This window comes from Tenrec ecaudatus, chromosome 4 (assembly GCF_050624435.1).
Source record: "Tenrec ecaudatus isolate mTenEca1 chromosome 4, mTenEca1.hap1, whole genome shotgun sequence".
Lineage (NCBI taxonomy): Eukaryota > Metazoa > Chordata > Mammalia > Afrosoricida > Tenrecidae > Tenrec > Tenrec ecaudatus.
The window spans coordinates 122,788,372-122,810,400 of NC_134533.1; the positions used below are offsets into that span (position 1 = coordinate 122,788,372).

General features: G+C 46.5%; 1 protein-coding gene across 2 annotated transcripts in view; it reads left to right on the plus strand.

The window, feature by feature from the left end:
• Positions 1–22,029, plus strand: part of UBASH3B (ubiquitin associated and SH3 domain containing B) — a 170,838-nt gene that overhangs the window by 146,615 nt on the left and 2,194 nt on the right. For both annotated transcript variants that reach the window (XM_075546732.1, XM_075546731.1), the window contains exons 6-13: positions 3,419–3,627; positions 7,742–7,874; positions 9,290–9,410; positions 10,021–10,143; positions 13,212–13,304; positions 14,777–14,921; positions 19,119–19,225; positions 21,144–21,253. In XM_075546732.1, the coding sequence (XP_075402847.1) occupies positions 3,419–3,627; positions 7,742–7,874; positions 9,290–9,410; positions 10,021–10,143; positions 13,212–13,304; positions 14,777–14,921; positions 19,119–19,225; positions 21,144–21,253 (1,041 nt within the window). The remainder of the gene's footprint in view (positions 1–3,418; positions 3,628–7,741; positions 7,875–9,289; positions 9,411–10,020; positions 10,144–13,211; positions 13,305–14,776; positions 14,922–19,118; positions 19,226–21,143; positions 21,254–22,029) is intronic.

Below are 22,029 nucleotides of genomic sequence, written 5' to 3' on the forward strand. Positions count from 1 at the left end.
TCAAGGAATACTCACTACGTTTTCCCACGGGACGGGAAATGATGTTGTCTTTTTTTTTTTTTTTTATTAACCTGAAGGAGAAACCTAGACTGAAAGAGAGAAAATTACTGGTCCAAAGCTAAGTAGCAAGTTAGGAGCAGAGCTAAAGCTCCCAGGGACCTTGATCAAGGAAGGCCAGCCTTCCATCTAAAAAAGACCACAACCCAGCCCATAGTTTACTGGAAAAAGTATGTCTACCAAGGAGATTAGACTTAACATATTTGCCCTCCAATTTTTCAACAGCAGAAGTTCTGATGTATTTGTTGATGTAACCTTTTAAAATCCCTTAGAATTTTTTTTTTAACATGAAACAGAAGCTCAGGCTGGTAGGGGACTTGTCGAAACCAGGCTACCTCCTCAGCATGTTGGAGAGGTGAGAAAGAGCTGCCATGGCTCGGCGGTTGAGGACCGGGCCTGGGCTGGAGGCTGCAAGACCTGCAGGTTCATCGGATTTGGTGATGAGGGTGTTCTGGCCTCCTCTGACTCATCTGATGTAAGATTCTGCAGACACAATACCCAGACTTGGCTGCTCCTACTTAAGTATTCTGACTGCCCTTGAAATTGCTTAGGACAAACCCTAAAGATAGCAGAGGGGAGTGGCTGCTGGAGAGCTTTCCACTGCGTCTGAGAGGAAGGGAGGGGGGGGGGTATGCCAGGGCTTACATGCGATGGACGCCAAAAAGGCACCCTTCTTAGAGACAGAAGATGGCCGTGGAATTTTACAAGGAACAGCCTCTAACAGACACTGCCCCCCAGTTAACACACAGGGCAATTGCTTTCCCTGCCCGACCCACATTCTGCTCAATTGGCATGGAAGGAAAGAGGCAGCAAACGCCCACATTAATTATTTTCTAAAAATAACTTGGCCTCTTTTATCTCTTATTTGTAAAAGCTCATTTATTACTGTTCCTTCTGATCATATAAAGCTCTCCTCAGCCTCTCTCCCCCTCGGAAGCCTTTGGACAGGACCAAGAACTCGAGACGTATGCTACTGCTTTCCTTCCTCCCTGGCCCCAGGAGGCAGGTGTGATGGACTGCGCCAGCAGGCCTGTCCAGAGCAGGAAATCGTTTTGGCCCAAGATGCTCAGCAGCATGCCCGGAGCCTTAGGAGAATGCCTGGGTCTCCTCCCGCTGCTCTTTAGACAGCTTACCTGCTTTGAATGTGCAGATGCCCCTGGTACTTCCCCTTCCCTGTGTGATGCAAATGGTAATGCACTTGGCTGCTTAGCCAAAGGTGGGTGGTTCTAGTCTACCAAGAAGCTCCTTGTGGAAGGGGGGCTTGGTGGTCTAGTTCCCAAACATCAGCCACTGAAAGATTTTGGAGCCGTTCAACTCTGACACATGGAGTCTTTGCCACCTCACAGGTACCCTGGAGGGCAGGGTAGAACTGCCCTTCTGACTTTCTAAGATGGTAACTGTGGTAAATGTAGACAGGAGTAGAATGTCGTATCTTCTGAGGAGCGGCTAGCAGTTCAAACAGCTGACCTGTGGATCGCAGTCCAATTTGTAACTATGACACCACCAGCGCTCTGTGGCAGTGACTAGTCCAGGTTCTAAGTCAGCGGTTCTCAACCTGTGGGTCGTTACCCCTTTGGGGCTTGAATGACCTTTTCACAGGGGTCGTCTGGTTCATCACAGTAGCAAAATGACAGTGATGAAGTAGCAACGAAAATGATGTTTTGGTTGGGGGTGACCACCACCTGAGGCACTGTACAAAAGGGGCTCTGCACGAGGAAGGTGAGAATCGCCGGTCTAGGTGACAGGAGGAATCAGCTCCTTCCTGAAGTCACGTCAAGTTTCTCAAGGGAAAGACACGTACGGACCAGAGACGTTGCCAGTCAAGACTACACTATGCTTGAGGACCAGCGATGCAGGAGTTCTGACTTGTCTCCGTGGCCTCGATTCCGTGTCTGACTCTCCCTGTTCAGCGGGAAGGAATGTTGCCTTAGGTCGAACAAGCATTTACATTTCAGAGTGTTTTTGTGATTTTTTATTTTTTACCTCCTTAAGTTGTTTTTACAGCCCAGCAGAAGAAATGTCCTGGTCCATTTAGGAAAGCCTGTCGCATAGGTGGTGGGCGCTGATGGGGACCTGATAGAGGAGCCAGGTCTGGAACGAAGAGGCCCTGCAAAGAAGACTTCGGGAAAGAACGGATGCCCTGACTGAAGGAAAATCAGAAATCCAGAGGGGTGGACAACTTCTGGGCCTGCTCCCTTCCATCTTGGAGAAAAATCACATTTGACTGGCTCCTCTCCTTAGAGACTTCCAGAAGGAAATTTCTCCTGATAACATGTTCTGACGACTCACCTTGATACCTGTGGGCTGATTAGCTCCTGGCCGACCAAGCGCAGGACCGTGGCTCAGGGTTGGCGAGGAGGAAGGAGTTGAAACCTGGGGAGCTGGAGCAGCATGTCTTAGTAGAAATAATTAAGCTCCTTCTAGGTGCAAGGCTCTCTCCTACAGAGTTTTCCTCTTAAATTGTTACTTTTTTGTTTTTTTAATGAGGCCAACCAGAACCAGAATACTTAGCCTGCCAGGAATGACTTTGAGACTGGAGGGCAAGCTGGGCAACCTTCTTGGTTGTATTCCTTGTGAAGTGGGATCAAAAGGGTGCCTCGCTACGAAACTCTCCTGCTGCCAGCTGTTTTGAGTGTGTAGAATAAGTGTTTTCTGAAGTAGAGATGACCCCCCTGCCTCTGCCGATGTGTTTTCATAAACAGGAGAGGAAGGGACAAGACGGAGGCCCCCCGCAGGAGGCCTGGCCTGGGGGGCGGGCAGCGCTGGGCCTTCTTCTGAGCCCCGGGAAGGAGCGTGTGGCCGCCATGCGTTCCCTGAAGAAAGCTGCTCACCCGGACGCGCACACTCGTGTCACTGAGGCATTCTTCTCTCAAGGCCTTTGTTCACGAGATCCGACAGTTCTCATAGGTTTAAAGAAAGCTCCTTGAAGGCAGGGTCCATGCCTTGTGCAAGCAGCTGAGTGCCCCCCGAAGAGGGCGTCCTTCCCCATTCCTTCCTCCGGGTCCTGTGAACCCCATGGGAGGACTGGCCCCCCAGCAGATGGAGCAGTTGTATAGCCATGTCCTGGAAGGCCTGTCGGTTTTTCAGGTCGATGACTCAAAGCTGTATCTGAGCCATGGTGGCGAGTGAAGACATGCCTGAGGGAGCTCTGGAACCATCCAGTAGCACCGGGCATGCGCCCACAGTGCCCCCCAAAGAGAAGAAATGGCTTTGGTCCAAATCCGGCTTTCCTGAGTCTGTAGACCCCGTTGGCCCCTGTGACTGTCACCATCTGGATGGGTGTCCTGCTCGTGCAGGACACAGGCCCACCCTGGAAGCGTGGCCGGCCTCCGCTCTTACTCGCCCCTCTCTCCCTTTGCAGACATTGCAGGTGATCTACCCGTACAGCCCCCAGAATGACGACGAGCTGGAGCTGGTCCCTGGAGACTTCATCTTCATGGCCCCCATGGAGCAGACCAGCACCAGCGAGGGCTGGCTCTGTGGCACATCCCTGACCACTGGCTGCTCGGGGCTCCTGCCTGAGAATTACATCACCAAGGCCGACGAGTGCAGCACCTGGGTGTTTCATGGGTAAGCGAACTCAAAGGCCCTCGTCTGCCACACTGTAGAGCAGCACTGCCCTGGCCAGCTCCCAGGAAGGGGCCGGGCCGCGGATGGGACCGCAGCAGTAATGGTAAATGGAGACCAGGAGGAAGAAGGCTCTGTTGGTTGCCGACTGCCAGGACACAAGTTGGCTTGGGGCATTGGGGAAATGCCTGCTGGGTCATTCTGCAGTACTCTGCCCACACCGTTTGATAGATTATCTATCTGAGTTCTTGAGCACGGATTGAGCTGAAGCTGCTTGGGGGTCTGTCTCTTCTGGCTGCAGTATGGTGTCAATCCAGCACTTCTTTGTTTAGAGGGGGAGAGGGAGCATGCCGGCACCTTTTTAGAGGGAAGGACCATTTGGATATTTATGACATCATCCACAGTCCATACTGGTCAAACATTTCATTAACTCACCCCTAATGGGGCACGGCTTCTCTGGAGATATAAGTGACATTCGCTGGTCTTAATGAGTTTGCAGGGCCCTATCTGGACTACAGCACCCTGCTCGAGGGCATTGTTTGGGGCGTGGCTAAGGATGGTCGGACTCCGCAGGGTAGCTGGGCAGAATCTACAGATCTAGTGACACACCACTGAGTCTCTTCCCACTCGTGGAACCTCATGCATGTACAACTTAGGGGCATCACATACTGTAAAACGCACCCGTGGCCATCAAGACCATTCCAACTCAGTGACCCTATTTAGGGTTTCCAATGCCGTTAATGTTCATGGGAACAGCTAGCCTCAACTTTTTCCTGAGGAGCAGCTGGTGGGTTTGAACTGCCGACCTTGCAGTTAATAGCCAAATGCTTTACCCTACAGCACCACCAGGGCTCCTGTGTAGTAGGTAGGTAGGTAGGTAGGTAGGTAGGTAGGTAGGTAGGTAGGTAGATGGGTGGGTGGATGGATGGATGGATGGATGGATGGATGGATGGATGGATGGATGGATAGATAGATAGATAGATAGATAGATAGATAGATAGATAGATAGATAGATAGATAATCAGCCATACCAATAGTAAACTGCCCCTTGATGTGCTAAATGATCCTGGCACATGAATACCTAGAAGAGAACTTTGTCACCAAGGAAAAAAATAAAAACAAAAATCAGCTTTTCTTTCCTCATTTGAGAAGCTCAAAGCCAGTCCTTTCCTGGTGTGCACAGGCAGGTAGCCAGGGGATGCATGCTGGTTTGGTCCGCCCCCCTCTTGTTTTTGCCATGTGCCAACCTGGCCAAGAGCCGGGAGCCTGGGCACCAGCTGCACCGTGGCTGACATTGTCATTACTGCGTTCAAAGAGAAGCCAAGAGGAGTGATTTGAGCAAATGTTTGTCCTGGAGAGAGAAAAGAAAGGAAGTCCCCTCCCCTGATGAGCAACCAGCAGACAAACCACGAATCCAAATCTAGTAGTGAGCACTTGTTTCCTTAATTACCCCCTACCCAGTAATGATTTCTTCCTCCTGACGTCCCACCCCCCAGCGTCCTGAACCCCCAGCATTTGGTGGTACAAACGGGAAGGTTGAAGCTGACTCAGGTCCTCCAACTACATGTCTTTTCTGAAATGTTGCAAGGTTGATGTGAATAAGAGGACTTTCTAAAGTCGCCATTTTAACATGATTAAGAAAGAAAATCATAATATAATGAATTAGTAAATGCAGAACTGAAAAGTGTTTTGTTTGAAGATGAACAGCTAGCTAGCAGATCCCTTTCCTGAGAGGGGAACTAGTGAGAAGTATTGGGGGGAAGCTTGTTAATCTGCTGAAGGACCCCAGCCACTCGCCACTCTAGCTGCACTTAGGGCTCAGGCTGCAGTAGGACTGAGCTGAAGTGACCAGTCAGTGCATCACAAGAGGTCAGTGGTCACCTCTTTGTGGCCTGAGAAGTTACTAGTGACATGATTTCCCAGGGAACCATGCCTGAAACTAAACTACCAACTGCCAATGGCCAAACAGGGTGACAGAGGGACATACTACCACGCAGTGACACATCAGAAAGCACAGCTGTTGTTAGCTGGTGTCGCGTCTGCTCAGCTCCCGGCCACGCCCTGCACAGGGGAGCCCAATGCCGCCTGCTCCGCCACCAGCTCCCCAATCAGCCACAGCTTGGCTCCCACCCATGATGCACAGGGTTTTCATTCACTGGTGTGGGGGAAGGAGATCACCTACTGTGGAAGCTACGGTGAAGGTGCCCGGCATCATAACAGCATGTCAGCCATCACTGGCAGGTAGGTGATTCCCGTGCAGGGAGTGCACTGAGTGGGAAACATACCCCGCTCTCCCACGCGGAAGGCAAGAAGGTCTACCATTTGCAGTTTACCAATGTCCCCCCAAAGCACTTTTTTTCCCACAACCCAGATTCACTGTCGATCCTAAGTCATCGTAACCCTATTGCACAGAATAGAACTGCCCTGTGGGTTTCCAAATCTGTAACTCTTTATGGGAGCAGAAAGCCTCATCGTTCCTCCTCAGAACAGCTGGTGGGTTGAAGATACCGACCCTGCCATTAGCAGCCCGACACATGACCCGCTGTGCCGCCAGAGCCCCAAGAAGCAGTAGGAGCTAGACATTTGGTTTGGGATGTTCAAGACCCTGGGTTCTAAATTCTACATCTCCCACTGGTTGACTCCGTGACCCTGACCAAGGTACATAACCTCTCTGGGCCTCGGTTTGCACATGTGTAAAATGGAGAGCATGAGTGCGTTTATGCCAGGGGTACTGTGAAGCCCGAGATGAGTGCTTAGCTTTGCATGACTATAGAACACCACTGTAGTCATTCGGGTTACGATTTTTTTTACTAACTCATATTTTCCAGGCCTTCTTTACGTGTTCTTAAATACGCCATCTTCCAACTCTCTCCCATTTGCTGATGGAGTGCTGGAGTGGCGGCAATCTGAGGACCGTAGAATCATCAGCCATTTGAGATCCAAAGGGCAGGGCTCCCCAAGGACCAAGTTCAGACGGGTTAGGACAGGAAGAGGAATGGACACAGGAAACGCGGGGAAGGAGGGAGGAATGATGTAACGTGGGGTTTACAATCAATGAGATGAAACAAAATGTACATAAATTATTGAATGGAAAAATGGCCTGATTTACATACTGTCACCCAATTCACAACAAATACATTAAGAATCCAGAGTAGGTGCTAAACTGGACACATTGCTGGGTCAACAGGCACAAACTAGGACTCTATTGAGTACACTGTGATGTGCGTTTGCCCGAGTGTCAAGAAGCAAGAAAGCTAAAATGTCAACGTTCTCTCTTGACACTGCGCCGTGGGGCAGAAAGAGATGTGCGTGGAATGTGCCTAATGACCAACTTGAAGTGGCAGTGTTGGGAAGGTCGCCTTGTTGGAGCCCGTACCATTCAAAAGCAGCCAGCCACGGTCGGAGTTGTCTCCCTTCTGTTCAGCAGGACCTCGTTTGGACTTATGTGGCTGTGCGGCACAGTGGTCCCCTCAGAAATGGGACTTCTTGGCTCACAGTTCTTCTCATTTGGCAAGAAGGATTTCTCTTCTGAAACGCTCTCTGTCGGCTCACCTTGCTGGATGTGTTATTTACATGGAGACTGGATTTGGAGACTGACGAGGGTAGATGGGTGTATAATGGCTGTAGGGTTTTCGTGACCACTGGGAGCCAAAGGCAAAGAGGTGAATATAATTTTTAAAACTCCTTCTCGTTTGTAAATTACCATGGGAAAGATTAAAGAAAGGGGGCATTATACATTACTTTTCAGCCAGAAAAATAGCTGGAAGCAATGGTATATAATTGATGGCACATTATCTTATAATAAGCCTTTGGTGCCAACCATGTCTGTGACATTGTGAGAAGCACTAACCTGTTGGGCCCCATCCCTGCCCAGAGGGATAAAAGGCTCAGTAAGTGCAGAAATCCATCTAGCCTGACGTATTAACTGCAGGGCTTTGGTATACCACCAGACGTTCCTCCCACGTGATGTTTCCCCCGGGGAATATGGTGTCCTCTGCTCAGCTTTGCCTGCCATCCCATGGCTCTGAGACTGCGTCTCAGTCCTGTTGAGCCCAGGCGGGGAGTGCCGAGGACCCTTGGCCAAAGCAATTGACAGTCCCCTTATCTTTCTCTGCAGTTCTTACTCAATCTTAAACACATCATCTGCCAACTCTCTCCCATTTGGTGATGGAGCACTGGAGCAGCGGCAATTCGATGACCAAGCACTGGGGGAGACGACCCCCCTCACTATCATTTGCCAGCCCATGCAGGTAAGGCTAGTCATTAGGGTCACATCCTCAGCCCTAACCATCCATGGATGACCTGAGAGCAGCTGCCTCCCAAAGGGTTCTTGATCTGTCCACACAGGAATCCAAAAGAGACGTAACAATCGAAGGCTAGGAGGAATGAGAGGAGTGTACATACAATGACGGCTAGGATTCAAGTCTAGAGTCATAAGAAAGGCTGTTTCACTAAGAAAGGAGAACATTTCATCTGCCAAGTAGAGATAGTGCCCACAGGTTCTTGTGAAAACTGAAAGGAAACAATAAGAATAAGGCCCTAAGCCCAGTACGTAACATACAGTGAATGCTCAAAATACGTTACCTTTTCCAAGGAAAATCGGAGAGGGGAGCAGCCGGGGAGTAGTGGGTGAACAGCAGAGTCAAAGGCAAGTGGGAAGTGCAACCGTATTGAGGATCAAAAGGGGCGACCACTTTGGCAAGCGTCCAAATTTGACTCAGAAAACAAAAGGAGAATGCCTGGAAAAGGCCGAGCTACCGATCTCCTGATAACCTTATCGAGAAAATGGAACGCACATGTGAGACTCGGGCTGCCGCACACCTGGCACCATGGAGGGACCTGGGAGGAGCTGAGTCCACCAGAGAAGGAATGCAGAACGAGCCGTGAGGATCCGCCCAGCAGTTGTGGAAATCACGGTCATCTGGCCACGCCTTGCCGAGACTGCTGACTTGCTCACCCATGGGTGGCAACCGTCCCCGCGTACTTGTCTCTGAGAACACAAGCATGCACGTAGGCAGTATGCATGCTACTCCTACGAAGACAGCAGCAACTGTCATTCCCTTTTCATAAAACCCTTCTGCGATTGAGAAACACGTGCTGCTCATCACCTCATTTAAACTTCAGAAGAACTTGTGAGGTCTGTAATGGAAGCCTGACTATTCCCATTTCACAGATAGGCCAACTAAAGCCCACGTAGTGACGGGACATATCCAAGTCCCACCTGCACAGAACCCAATGTTCGATTACCCATAAGCAAGGTAAACACCGACTTACTTAGGCTTACTGGGTAATCTGTAGTGAATAGTTTCCATGTTTCACATCAAAGATTGACTTCTAAGTATGGTCAGCATCAGTCCCTCTCCCAGCCTCACAGCATCTTCTTATAGATCCAAGTCTTTTCGGTGTTGCAGTCCCTGACAGGGAAGAGCACCCGGTAAGCAAGGTCAGCACGAGCTTGCTTGCCCTGATCTACTAAGCTGTAGTGGTCTGTTTCACGCGGTGTGGTGAAGACACGGGAGAGAGGCCCTTAGTAAGTAAGCCCGCGTTTAGCTCGCTCACTGCAGAGTCCACCTGATGTAACTTGTGGTCGAGCTCGGCTCACTTGGCACCTGGCTCTTGGGTATCCCTGTTTGCTATGATGTTTCTCCACTTTCTCTCTACGCAGCCGCTGAGAGTCAACAGCCAACCCGGCCCTCAAAAGCGGTGCCTCTTTGTGTGCCGGCATGGTGAGCGAATGGACGTTGTGTTCGGGAAGTACTGGCTATCCCAATGCTTTGATGCCAAAGGTGAGTGCTTGGTTGGCCTGCTCAACATTGACATACCTACCATGGCCTCTAGGGGTCGCAGTTAAGCTACATTTATCTGTATTACTCACAGCTGTGTGCTATGAAAATGACTGTAATCTGCTGCATCATAAGCGCTTCCTAAATATTTTTGAGCTTTAAGGAATGGTTAGGTGTTCTGGTACCCAGTCGACAGATTGGGATGCCAGGGACCGGAGACCAAAGCAGGTGGCTCTCTTGCTACAGTGGAATGGTGAAGTCAATGAGGGCCAGAGGCTGAAGTCCCTGGCCAGAGTGCCCGCCGTTAGGTCGGACTCGTTTCCATTTCCTTTTCCCTTGAGCAGCACAGTTAGCGCAGAAGGTTTGCTCACCAGAGAGGCATGCCCACTTTACAGGACTGTGTACATGGTCGTCACTGCCATGGAAAGTCACGTCTCAGCACTTTTGCCAGCAGCATGGAAGAGTGGCCTCTAAGATACCATCAAAGACAGTCTCAGCTTCAATAGTCCCCATCTGTCTCTGTCTCTTTGGGCCAAAATAGAAATGATATTCAGGAGCATCGTAAGGAAGCAGGAAATCCACGTAGACTTTATCCGATTGTGTTTTTTCCCAGGTCGTTATGTACGCACCAACCTCAACATGCCTCACAGCTTACCTCAGCGCAGCGGTGGCTTCCGGGAGTACGAGAAAGATTCCCCGATCACTGTGTTTGGGTGTGTGCAGGCACGATTAGTGGGTAAGGGTCTCCGCTCGATCGCACTGTCTCTCCCAGCTAATTCTTGCAAAGACCAGTCCCAGTGGGGCATACTTCCTGGGGCATTTCTATAGTTTCCCCACAAATAACCTTTCCGCAATTCCAGTGACTCGTTAGAAAGTCATTAAATAGAGGACAATGGTTTGCCCTCGATGGTTGCCACAGGGAACAAGCTGCAGTTCCGATCTCAAGGTCTGTGATGGAAAAGGCCAGCAGTAGTTACATGCTGGCGAGCAGACTGGACAGCCTTCCAGGTCACGACCACAGCATCAGCGCACCCAGCTGCAGAAGAGAACAGCATGAGGAAGACAGACAGACACAGGGCGGGGCACTAATATGGCAGTTGATTCTCTGAAGCGGCTCAATTCTTCTGGTCCATTCCATGCCTGTCAGGAAGACAGAAGCCTTGCCTTATTCAATCGCTTAACAAATATTTATTGATAGTTGATTTTGTTCAAGGAACTCTTCTAGGTGTTGGGGATCTAAGCATGAGTCTCTACCCTCAGGGAAGAAAAGATATAAATGAAACATATAAAATCATATAAATAAAAATATATAAATATCACCTGATTTGGTAAACTCAATAGCAGAGCTATAACCAGTATTATGGAAGCATCAAACAGAAGGGAAGGCAAATAAGGGAAGAGGAAGTTGAGACTGAAAGAGCAGTCATTAGGACAAAGAAGGACCCAAGAGGGAAGGAAGGACATTCTTAGTGGGAAGAATGTTCTAAGCAAAGCCATAGAATGAGAAATAGCATTAACCTTCTGTGCGAAAGCAACAGTCTTGTTTCTAGAGCACAAGGTGCTGGTTAGACGAGAGAGGAGGCTGGAAAAGTGGATAAAGTCAAGGTCATGGAAGACTGACCATCACATTAAAGTGTCTGAACTTTTTCCAGCACAGAAAGGAAGCAGACACCTAGAAAAGCAGAATAAAGTATGAGGTGTTGCTCTTATCTTACAAATCTAAGGGGTTCCAGGAGGGTACTGTGTGCAATGAGAATACTTATAGATAAAAGATAAGATACAATTAGGCCATGGGGGGGGGGGTCAGCAGTAGACACTCCAAGATCTGGAACTTTATCTCAGGCAGGTTTATATATACTCCCTGTCACGTAGCCTGCGTCTCATGACAAGTTCTCACACCAACAGATTTGACAATTATTAGAGGGTGTACAGAGAAGCCTTAATACACGAGTTAATTTTACCATGGTTTGGAGGAGTAAAACTGAACACCCGCAGAATGCTGCTTATCAGCCATTTCCCAAGGAAGGGGAGAGAAAGCATTTACTTTATCTTAGTTGAAGCTCAGACTTTCAGAGTTTCAGCTTTTTTCAGAGATGGTTTTTACCACAGCCTTGCTTAAATCATGGAATTTGGTGACAGGCCTGTCTTACTTGCTGAAGGAGCAAACAACTTTGCTCCTTGAAGGTGTTCAGAGTAACCTCTGGTGTCTAAGAGCATGACAATCTGACATTTTGTGTAGCATTCAATGAAATTAAAATGAGCTCTAAATTTCTTAGTAAAATCCCTTTCAATCTTATCATAAAACTCAAGTCTGATCCCCTCACAGAAGAGTCACAAGGAAGAGACGATCCAGTCAGGGTAGAGTACAGCACCAATGAAACATACAACTTTCCTCTAGTTCTTTAACTATCATGACTCCAATTCTACCTTACAAATCCGGCTAGACCAGAGCATGTACAATGCTACAGAGCTCACAACACAGGGAGTCTAGGACGGAAAAACCCCTCAGGACCAATAATGAGAGAGTAAAAGTGATACCGGGGGAGAAGGGAAGGTTAGGGGACAAAGGGGGAACCGATCGCAATGATTGGCATATAACTCCCTCCCAGGGGAACAAACAACAGAAAAGTGGGTGGAGGGAGACAGCGTTCAGTGTAAGACACGAAAAAATATATATATTATCAAGAATTTATGATGGAGAAAAGTTAAGAGGGGGGAAATGAGCTGATACCAAGGGCTCAAGTAGAAAGAAAATGTTTTTTAAATGATGGCAACATATGTACAAATCTGCTTGACACAATGGCTGTAGGCATGGATTGTGGTAAGAGCTGTAAGAGTCCCCAATGAATGATTTAAAAAAAAGAAGCTCACATCTGAGCATTTTCTCTCTAGGTCCCTCCTAGATGAACATTTTATGGCATTCTAGCCCCAGAGAGTCCTGGCAGCATAGTGGGGCTAAACTCATTTATGCACTAAGCATTGGACTGCGAACTGCCAGGTCAGCAGCCAGAAACGCCTCAGGTCCTCAGTGGATCTCCACCTTCCTCACACTGTAACCCTTTCATACACTTCCTCATGTGGTGGTGATCCACCAACCATAAAATTATTTTCGCTGCTACTTCATCACTGTCATTTTGCTACTGTTATGAATCAGGCGACCTCTGTGAAAGGGTCGTTTGAATCCCAAAAGGGTCGCGACCCCTAGGATGAGAACCGCTGCCTCCAGAGAAAGATGAGGCTTTCTACTCCCGTAAAGATGTGCAGTCTCAGAGACCTACAGGAGCAGTGCTACGCTATTCTGTAGGGTCACTGTGAGTCAGAATCAACTTTACAGCAATGAGTTTGGGTTTTCAGTGTATGTAGGGGTGGGGGGTTTGAATCCTGATGGTGTAGAGATTACATGTTGAGCTGCTAACCACAAGGTCAGCAGTTTGAAACCACCAGCCACTCCATGGGAGGAAAAGGGGGCTTTCAGCTCCCATAAATAGTTACCATCTCAGTACCCCACAGGAGTAGTTCTATCCCGTTATATAGGGTCACTGGGAGTCAGGATTGACTTGATGGCAGTGAGTCCATTTTGAAGGGTTTTTTCCAGCACCAGAGAAAAAGAAAAAGACAAGGATATTGTCACTTCTCCTCTTTCATAGAGACACTATGGGGCATTTGGTAAACGCCAGGCTGAAACTACTGGCCCTGTGTACATCCCCATCAGAAGAGTGGTTTGAAGGGCCTGCCTGGCATTGAGAGTCCAGCAGAGGCTGTGTAAATCCCACTGATTCATTCCTCTTTGGATTTTCTTTTTAGGTGAGGCCTTATTAGAGAGTAACACCGTTATTGATCATGTCTATTGCTCCCCGTCCCTGCGCTGCGTTCAGACAGCACACAACATCCTGAAAGGTAAGATGCTCTTATCTTAATGATGGGTAATGAGTCCAACTGGTCTATCCTTCTGGCAGCCCTCTATTTACACTCTCCCACAGCAGGAGAACATAAGCTAATAGAACCGTTTGACTCTGGAACGTTTCAGCAATGATTCTTCGAAAAAATAACTTTGCCATAGTCTTACTATCATAGGCTAGCAGTGTAATGGGGGAAGGGGGGGTTACAGATAGTTTTTCTTGAATGTATAAAGCCATGTTGGCTGAATGTAAGTTTGTAAAATAGTGTGTCTAGTGATCTCCTTTTGCACATCGACAGTTAAATCATTTCCTCCTGCTTTGCTCTTGTGTGCTTTTTGTTTACAGCAACGACGGCGTTCCTAAGTGTCTGCAGATTTTAACCATCGTGTTTCTTTAGTTCCATAATTGGAAAGACTTGAAAAGGACCACTGCTGTAAAGCTGCTCCCCTCCCCCTACAGACTATAGAAGCTTGACTTGCAAAAATAGACACGCCAGCAAAGAATTTCACACTTTATTGGAATCTTCATTCTTTAACCTACATTAAACCTTCTCTTCACTACCAGAAAGCATGGGTATATGATAGTTGTACCGAGAAAAAAAAGGGGGGGTTCTAAATGCAAGAGAGAGCGCGTTGAAAAGGGAAGTCATTGATAGAACCTTGGGCAATGGATACTGACGACGCATGCACAACAGGGTTAGCATATAGCTGTCACTGATTGCACATGTGAAAAGGTAGACTTGGCAGGTGTTGTGTTACAGTATGTATTTTTAGTGAGAGAACACTTAAAATACATGAAAACTCAAGATTTTCTGCCGTAGTTCTTATATTCAATACTGTATTTTCTATAATATTCAAATAAAATAAAAGGTGTTGTAAAGTAGCGACTCCTAAGAGAATTCTGGTGATTCTTGGTCAGGCTGTCATGGAAGCTACTTTTTAAATGGAAATATGATAGTTACAGAGTTTAATAAGTCAGATGGATAATGACTTGTGATATTTTCCTTAAATCAGAGGCCACCTAAAGCTGGTGTGTGTTGTGGTGATGTGGCCAGAGCATGAGATTCAAATTGTGTCACACACAAACATAAAAACCCTTGTTCAAAATCCACATGCTTCCTCCTCCTGTAAGTAACATCTAGAACAGCCATTCTCAACCTGTGGGTCGTGACCCCTTTGGGGGCCCAACGACTCTTTCCCAGGGGCTGCCCGATTCATAACAGTAGCAAATTTCAGTGATGAAGTAGCAATGAAAATAATTTTATGGTTGGGGGGGTGGGTGGTCACCACAACATGAGAAACTGGATTAAAGGGTCATGGCATTAGGAAGGTTGGGAACCACTGCTCTAGAACAAAACAGAACAGCTCATGTATCAGAATTTTTTTAAACAGTTGCTGTAACTTACTTTCCCACTGAGAACATTATATAGAATTTCCTTCATCTTGATGTCTCTTTCTTTCCCTCTCTAAGGTTTACAACAAGAAAATCACTTGAGAATTCGTGTAGAGCCTGGATTATTTGAGTGGACAAAATGGGTTGCTGGGACCACGTTGCCTACCTGGATCCCTCCGTCAGAATTAGCTGCAGCCAGCCTGAGCGTAGATACAACCTACAGGTAAACCTCTGAAAGGACCGCTGGCCTGGGCTGTTGAGGAAGTACTTTTCTGCACTACCACCAGGAACAGACTAGTTAAGGCTTATCTCACAGGTAGTTGTCCGTATTGGTGATTTTAATTCATGTAGTGCCCCCTTGCTCTGTTCACAGAACTACATCTTTGTCTACGTATACGTTCGACATGAGTTCAATGAAATGTTGAGAGATCCCCATTCTTCTCAATGTAATCCATAGTTCATAATGATCCATCCAGGTGAAGGCCTTTCCACAGCCAATACAACACTAGGAAGCGTCTCTCTGGTGTTCTCTCCTTTCTGCCAAGATGCACCTGATGGCAGCAATGGTATCCGATGTTTCATATACTCTTCTGAAACCAGCTTTGATGTCTGGCTGCCCCCTGTTAATATACTCCTGCAACTGCTTTTTTATTACCTTCAGCAGAATGTTGAGTATAATATTAATGATATTGTTCAGTAATTACCACTTTCTGTTAGGTCATATTTCTTTAGCATGGGCACAAATGTGGATCTCTTCCAATCAGTTGGCCAGGTAACTGTCTTCCAAATTTCCTAACTTAGCCTACAGAGTTCTTCCAGCATTGCCTCACTCAGCATTCAGCAATTTCTGGAGCAGTGGCTCTCAACCTTGCTCGTGCCAAGACCCTTTCATACAGTTCCTCATGTTGTGGTGAGCACCCCAACCATAAAATCATTTTCGTTGCTACTTCATCTCTCTAATTTTCCTACTGTTATGAATCAGATGACCCCTGTGAAAGGGCATTCGACCCCCAAGGGGGTCGTGACCCCCAGGCTGAGAACCACTGTCCTAGAGCCTTGCTTTTTCACTAATACCTTCCGTACACTTTGGACTTCTTCCTTCGATACCATCAGTCCTCTATCATAGGCTACTTCGTGAACTGGTTCGACACTGACCAGTTCTTTTCAGAGCACTTGCTGTGTTTATTCCTCCCATTTCTTTGAATGATTCCAGCATTGTTCAATATTTTACCCGTGAAATCCTTCAGTATTCCAAACAAAGGCTTGGTTTTTAAATTCCTTTTACTGGAGGTAGGCCTTTTGGCTTTCTAGCTCCAGACGTTTGCACATTGCGCTGCTCGTTCCTCTCAAGCGGGCTTTTTGAAGTATTCTCTTCGGCTCTCTTCCTGACTTCTTCCACTTGCTGTAACTGCTCTACATTAAAGAGCAGCTCGTAGCGTCTCCTCGGACATCGCGTTAGCCTTTTATTTCATTCCTGGCTTCCTAGCGACCTTTTGCGTTCTTCATGTATGGTGTGCTTGATGTCATCTGGCAGTTCATCTGACCTTCAGTAATTAGTGTTGTTCAGTTCTCTGAATCTAGATGGGTTATGCTGAAGGTCGTGTGTGGGCTTTCTGGCTCTCATTAATTTAACTTTCTGTAGCTTCAACTTGAACATGCATATGAGAAATTAATAATCTGGTCCACAGGCAGCCCCTGGTCTTGGTTTGGCTGATATTATTGAGCTTTTCTATCATTTCTTCCCACTGATATAATCAACTTGATTCCTAGATTTTCCATCTAGTGAGGTCCATGGGTATAGTTATTGTTTTTGTTGTTGAAAGAAAATACTTGCAGTAAACAAGCCATGGGTCTTGCAAAACTTCCATTGGCTCTCTAAGCTTTGTTCCTAACACCAAAACTATATTTTCCAACTATTGATTGTTTTCTCTTTGTTTCCAACTTTTTATTCTAATCACTAATAATTATGAGTGCACCTTGATTTCCTGCTTGATTTATTTTATACAGACGTTTATAAAATGTTTCAGTTTCTTCATCATTAGCATTTGTGGTTGCTATAGAAATATGAAATAGTTGTATTAAATGGTATTCCTTGTAGGGGTGCTGTATTGTACTTCAAGACAGATCCTGAAACGTGCTTTTTGATGATGAATCCAATAACATTCCACTTAAAGTTGTCATCCCCAACATCATAAACCATATGATTATCCAATTCAAAATAACCAATACTTATCCATTTCAGCTCGCTAAGACATAGTATGTGTACATTTACCCTTCCATTTCATTTTTTACCACTTGCAATTTTCCTGAATTCATACTTTATACATTCCAAGTTCTGATTATTGTGAATGCCTTTAGCCATTTCTTCTCATTATCAGTGGTTTGGTTTGGTTTGGTTTGGTTTGGTTTGGTTTGGGGGTAGGCATTAAGCTTCTACTTCTCTACATCAGTTGTGAAAGCAGATGAGAAACAGCCCCTAGCTCTTATACTCCCCCTGAAACGGATTGTGTCACCTGAGCAGGCCTTTTGATGCAAGTATGTGAGGAAGAGATCCGATGACGGGCAGAAGGGCAGGAACTGAAATGAGAGCTAACGAGCCCCCCTGACAGAGCCTTGGTCTCACATTGGACTCAAGGTCAGCCTGCACGCAGTGTCTGGGGAACCCACCAGGTTGATAAAAGTTAATATCCAAGTATTCACACACAGCAGGACCCATCGTCAGAGTTGATAATAAAAACAGCCCCAGGCGTAGCGGGCTGGCTGGAAGGATCAAGGCAAGGCAAAATTAATAGAAGGAAATAAACCCCACCAATTAGACAAGAATTTCAAAACAGGGCCCTGACTGTGGTGACAGTGGGGTGGGAGCGGATATGGTTGATTCATCCCATAAAATCATCTTCATTCATTTTGATCTTGCTTGAAAGACTGTTGGAAAGATCAGCTCTTTGGTTAGCGGACCCCCGTGCCATGCTTTGGTACCCATAGGGCGAAAAACTTGCTGAAGATATTCACTTAAAATTGAAAATGTTGAGCCACTTGAGATTCCCAACCCCAGGAACTATTTCATCAGTGGTGATTCTACATCTTTTTTCACCAGTTGCTGAACTTCAGCCCCAATTTCTGCATCCACCAACGTGTACAGCCTTCCCTCTTTGGGCTCGTCTTTGTAGTCTGCTCAACCTTCCTTGAAACTTTGTGTTGATCTAAAAACATTAAGTTATGTGGGCAGTATTCTTATAAACTTGTTGTAAGGCATCAATGATTGAAGAAGATGTCCACTTGGTTTTGTTAAAGATTTGCTTTAGCCCTGTTCCCCAAACCCTTTCCCCAAATGACACAAAAACCATGCCTTTTTACAAGGCACCTTAATGCAACAATGACAAGTATGTTACCGAAATACCTTATCTACAGCCATCCACTGACCACAAAGACATGCTTAAACATATTCTGTTTGGAATAAACCCATGCACATAGGAACTCGAGTCCTAGAAGCAATATTTTTTAACTTATCCTCATATATTCCTATATCCAGAACTCATCACCCTCTGCACCGTGCACTGAACCTAGTAATGAAAGATAAAAGACGGAAAGAAATTTAAGCGGCAGAGTTGTACTTATATGCAAGATAAATGTTTCAGAACACAGAGATTCAAATAGTATAGGGGCTGATTTGTAGTTGGGAATTAATTCTCGGTCCCTTAAAGACAGACCCATCAGATAGAAGACACTGGACATTGAGCAAAGAGTCACTCAGTCACCTGGATTGGGGGTCCTTCTGCAGGGTGTATGCTCTTATGAGCCTTGTACATTGTGCTGTTGTGGTTGTTTACACCGATCGCTTGCTTGGTTTAGTTTCTTTCTCTCGAAATTCCCTTACGGCAGGTGTATGGTCTGTATTCCAAATAAGAAAGAAACAGAGAAGATGATGAGGATTTGATAAGCTCATCAAAGAATAACATGTGCTTCTAAATCCTACCCTTACAGCACAGCATGTGCAAGGTGACCTACGATAGTCGTGAAGAACACGCTGGTCTCCTAAAGATATACAAATCTGCATCGTTGCTGCCTCCCTTCCCATGGCTTTGGGACCTAGAATAAATCGAAATGGTGTCACCTGGGACTATCCATAACCATTGGTCCTACAATTCGTTCAGCTGCTTGTATGTCACACTGTGGGTGAAACATACACTCAGTGTTCCCCTTTCCCGTTGGTCCCATGGCACCTCGCCTCTGTCTCTGGACATTCCCATCACACCTCTATGGGAATACTCTCTCCCGGACCATCCTTCTCTCAAGGGAATGGACAAAATTAATCATGGGCACTCTAGAAGGATCTGGGAAGAAATGTTTAGAGTAAAGGCAATTGCTTGGATACAGGATCACGATGCTTTCACTTCCTTTGCACCTTTCTCTGTTTTAGACCTCACATTCCAGTCAGCAAATTGGTGGTGTCAGAATCCTATGACTCTTACATCAGCAGAAGCTTCCAAGTTACAAAAGAAATAATCAGTGAATGCAAAAGTAAAGGTAGGTGGCATTTTGGGGGACTCTAAATTTGAATATGTGACCATTTCTCCATCATGGGTAGTAGACGATGTGTGATGACTTGCTGCATTGGAAAGAAAATGGGTTTGTTTCTCTTATAGATGCTTTAATGTGACATCTGTCATGTTCTTTCCATGCCTAAACCACCGTCTGCCGTGGACTAAGCTGACTGGTGTCGAGCTCATGTATCTCTGAGTAGAACTGTGCTCCACAGGGTTTTCAGTGGTTGGTTTTCCAAAGAGGATTGGCACTGACAGATAGTTTCCCGGATGTGTGACACCATACTTAGTACGATGTGTGACTGCACTCTATGACTTAGATGGCTAGCCTGCACGCATTCATTTTCTATCCAGCGATAGAGGTTCTCTGTTACCATATTTAGAAGTCCTCGAATATAACGCTGTTTCTCCTACCATTTGATCTCGGAGTGTGGACCTCTAAAAAGAAGCACACCTGTACAAGCAGACGCCAGGCAATCACCATGTTCTCTGTAGCTCAAATGTGTTTGCTATTGAAGTTTCCAACCATTGAAGGCAAATATTTATTAAGTAGGACTGTTCACTGTAATTATTTATAAAAATTTTACAAAAGAGCATGCACTTTACAGTATCTTTTTTTAAGTTAAAATATTCAAACTCATAGAACAAAGACTAGAAGGTTATATGCCAAAATGCTAATGGTGGTTGGCCCTGGACAGCAGTGTTATGGATGATGGCCCCTCCTGGGCACCAGTAACAAGTCATTGTCTTCCTCAGTTCCCCCACGCTCTCCATGAAAAAAATAGAGCCAGCAAGTTTCGAATGCTCAAGATTCTATAGTGGCAGTATTTTAAACTATCTACTTCGAAAACATAGCAGCCCTACCCACCTGTCAATTTGGACTGCATGGGGGTGACATGTTCCTTTGATGCTGGAAACTGTGCCACCAGTATTTCACACACCAGCAGGGACACCAAAGGTGGACATATTTCAGAAATGCTTCCAGACTAAAACAAACTGGGAAGGACAGTCCTAGGTATCTACTACCAGAAATGAGTTCATGAAACACAACGAATCACAACAGCTCAATATGGTGCTGGGGGATGAATCAGTAGGTAGGAAGGCCCTCGGAATGCACCAAACTATAGTGACCCGATCAAACAAGGCAAAACTCTCTGTGGGTCTTTCAGACAGTAACGTTATGGGCGTAGAAAGCCTCCTCTTTCTCCCTGGGATCTGGTAGTTTCGAACTGGTATCCTTGTGGTTAGCAGCCCAAACAAGACCACTACACCACCAGGCTCCTTCAAAATACACCTGTGGACTTTTAGGATCATGAAGATGGTGTAGAAGCAGACAATGTTGCCTTCCGATGTACAAAGCCAAGCAATGCTTCCTCTGGTTGTACATGAGGTCACCGCAAGTCAGAGCAGCCGACAACAACAAATGTAAGATAACCCTACAGAAATAGAGTAGCTATCTTAATTGTGTGGTGGGTATGCAAAGCCAAAACGGTGACAGAATTACGTATCCAGATACATGCAAACGCATACTTGTGAAGTGTGTAATTTTTGAACAAGCTGCTTATCCAAAATCTATTTCCTGGTCTTGCTAGTCTTCCCCAGGGCTGCAGTTGGGAGCGTGGGGAGGCTGGGTGAAGGGCACAAGGAACTCTCCTGTGCTTTTTCCCCCCCTGCAACCTCCTGAAAATATATATTTTAAGGTTAAAAGCTTACGTTTTAAAATTTTAAAGACATTAGGCTACCTTAATAACACAAAACCTTTTCCCAATTTTTGTTGAGTAGATTGACTCCTTGCGGATATTCTCACCTCTCTCTACCATTTGGCTTCGAGAATTTGGAGTTTGCACACATCTTAATGGAAACGTCCTTCACCATCCTCTCTCCTCCTCTTCTCTCCTCAGGAAATAACATCCTGATTGTGGCCCATGCATCTTCTCTGGAAGCATGCACCTGCCAGCTTCAGGGTCTGTCACCTCAGAACTCCAAGGACTTTGTACAAATGGTGCGAAAGGTAACTCATCCTGCCACGAAGGGACCGCATGCGCCTAGGAGTGTTCGCGAGCTCATTGACTGGCTGGATAAGAACGTTCTTGGAAACGTGTTTACTCTGAGCTGAGGAAATTCACTTATTGATTGGTTCCTCAAAGATGTCTAGAGTGCTATCCTGTGTGAGACATTGTATTAGAGAGAGATGGTGCCTGGGTGGCACAGTGGTTATGCCTTGGGCTGCTAACCACAAGGTCAGCAGTTCTAAACCACCAGCTGTTTCTTGGGAGAAAGATCGGGTTTTCTACTCCCATAAAGAATTACAGTCTTGGAAACCCACAGGGGCAGTTCTACCCTGTCCTCTAGGGTCTCCATGACTCAGAAGCGACTGGACAGCAGTGAGCTTGAGTTTGAGTAAGAGAAAAAGATGTGCCAGAACTAGTTCCTAGCTTCCAGGGCTAAAATTCAGGAAATGACTACGAATTAGAAGCAATTTTCCAAATTTCCCTTAGGGACACTGAAGTGGGCCAAATCACCGCCTCTGAAGGCTCAGCAAGAAGTGCAGACCTGGCCAGTGGGCCAACGAGGTCAATTCACAGTGATTGGACCCACAGGCCAGCCTGGCGAGGAGGCAACAGGCCAGAAAAGCCAGGCGGGGGATGGGCACATCTGGGTTGCTGTCCTCTGGTGCCTGCAGATCCAATCAGCCACCCTCCCACACACTTCCCGCCAGGTCTAGACTCGTCCCTTCTCCGTCCCCAGAGGACCTAGCTCAAATTCAGTTGCAATTCCTTTGTCATT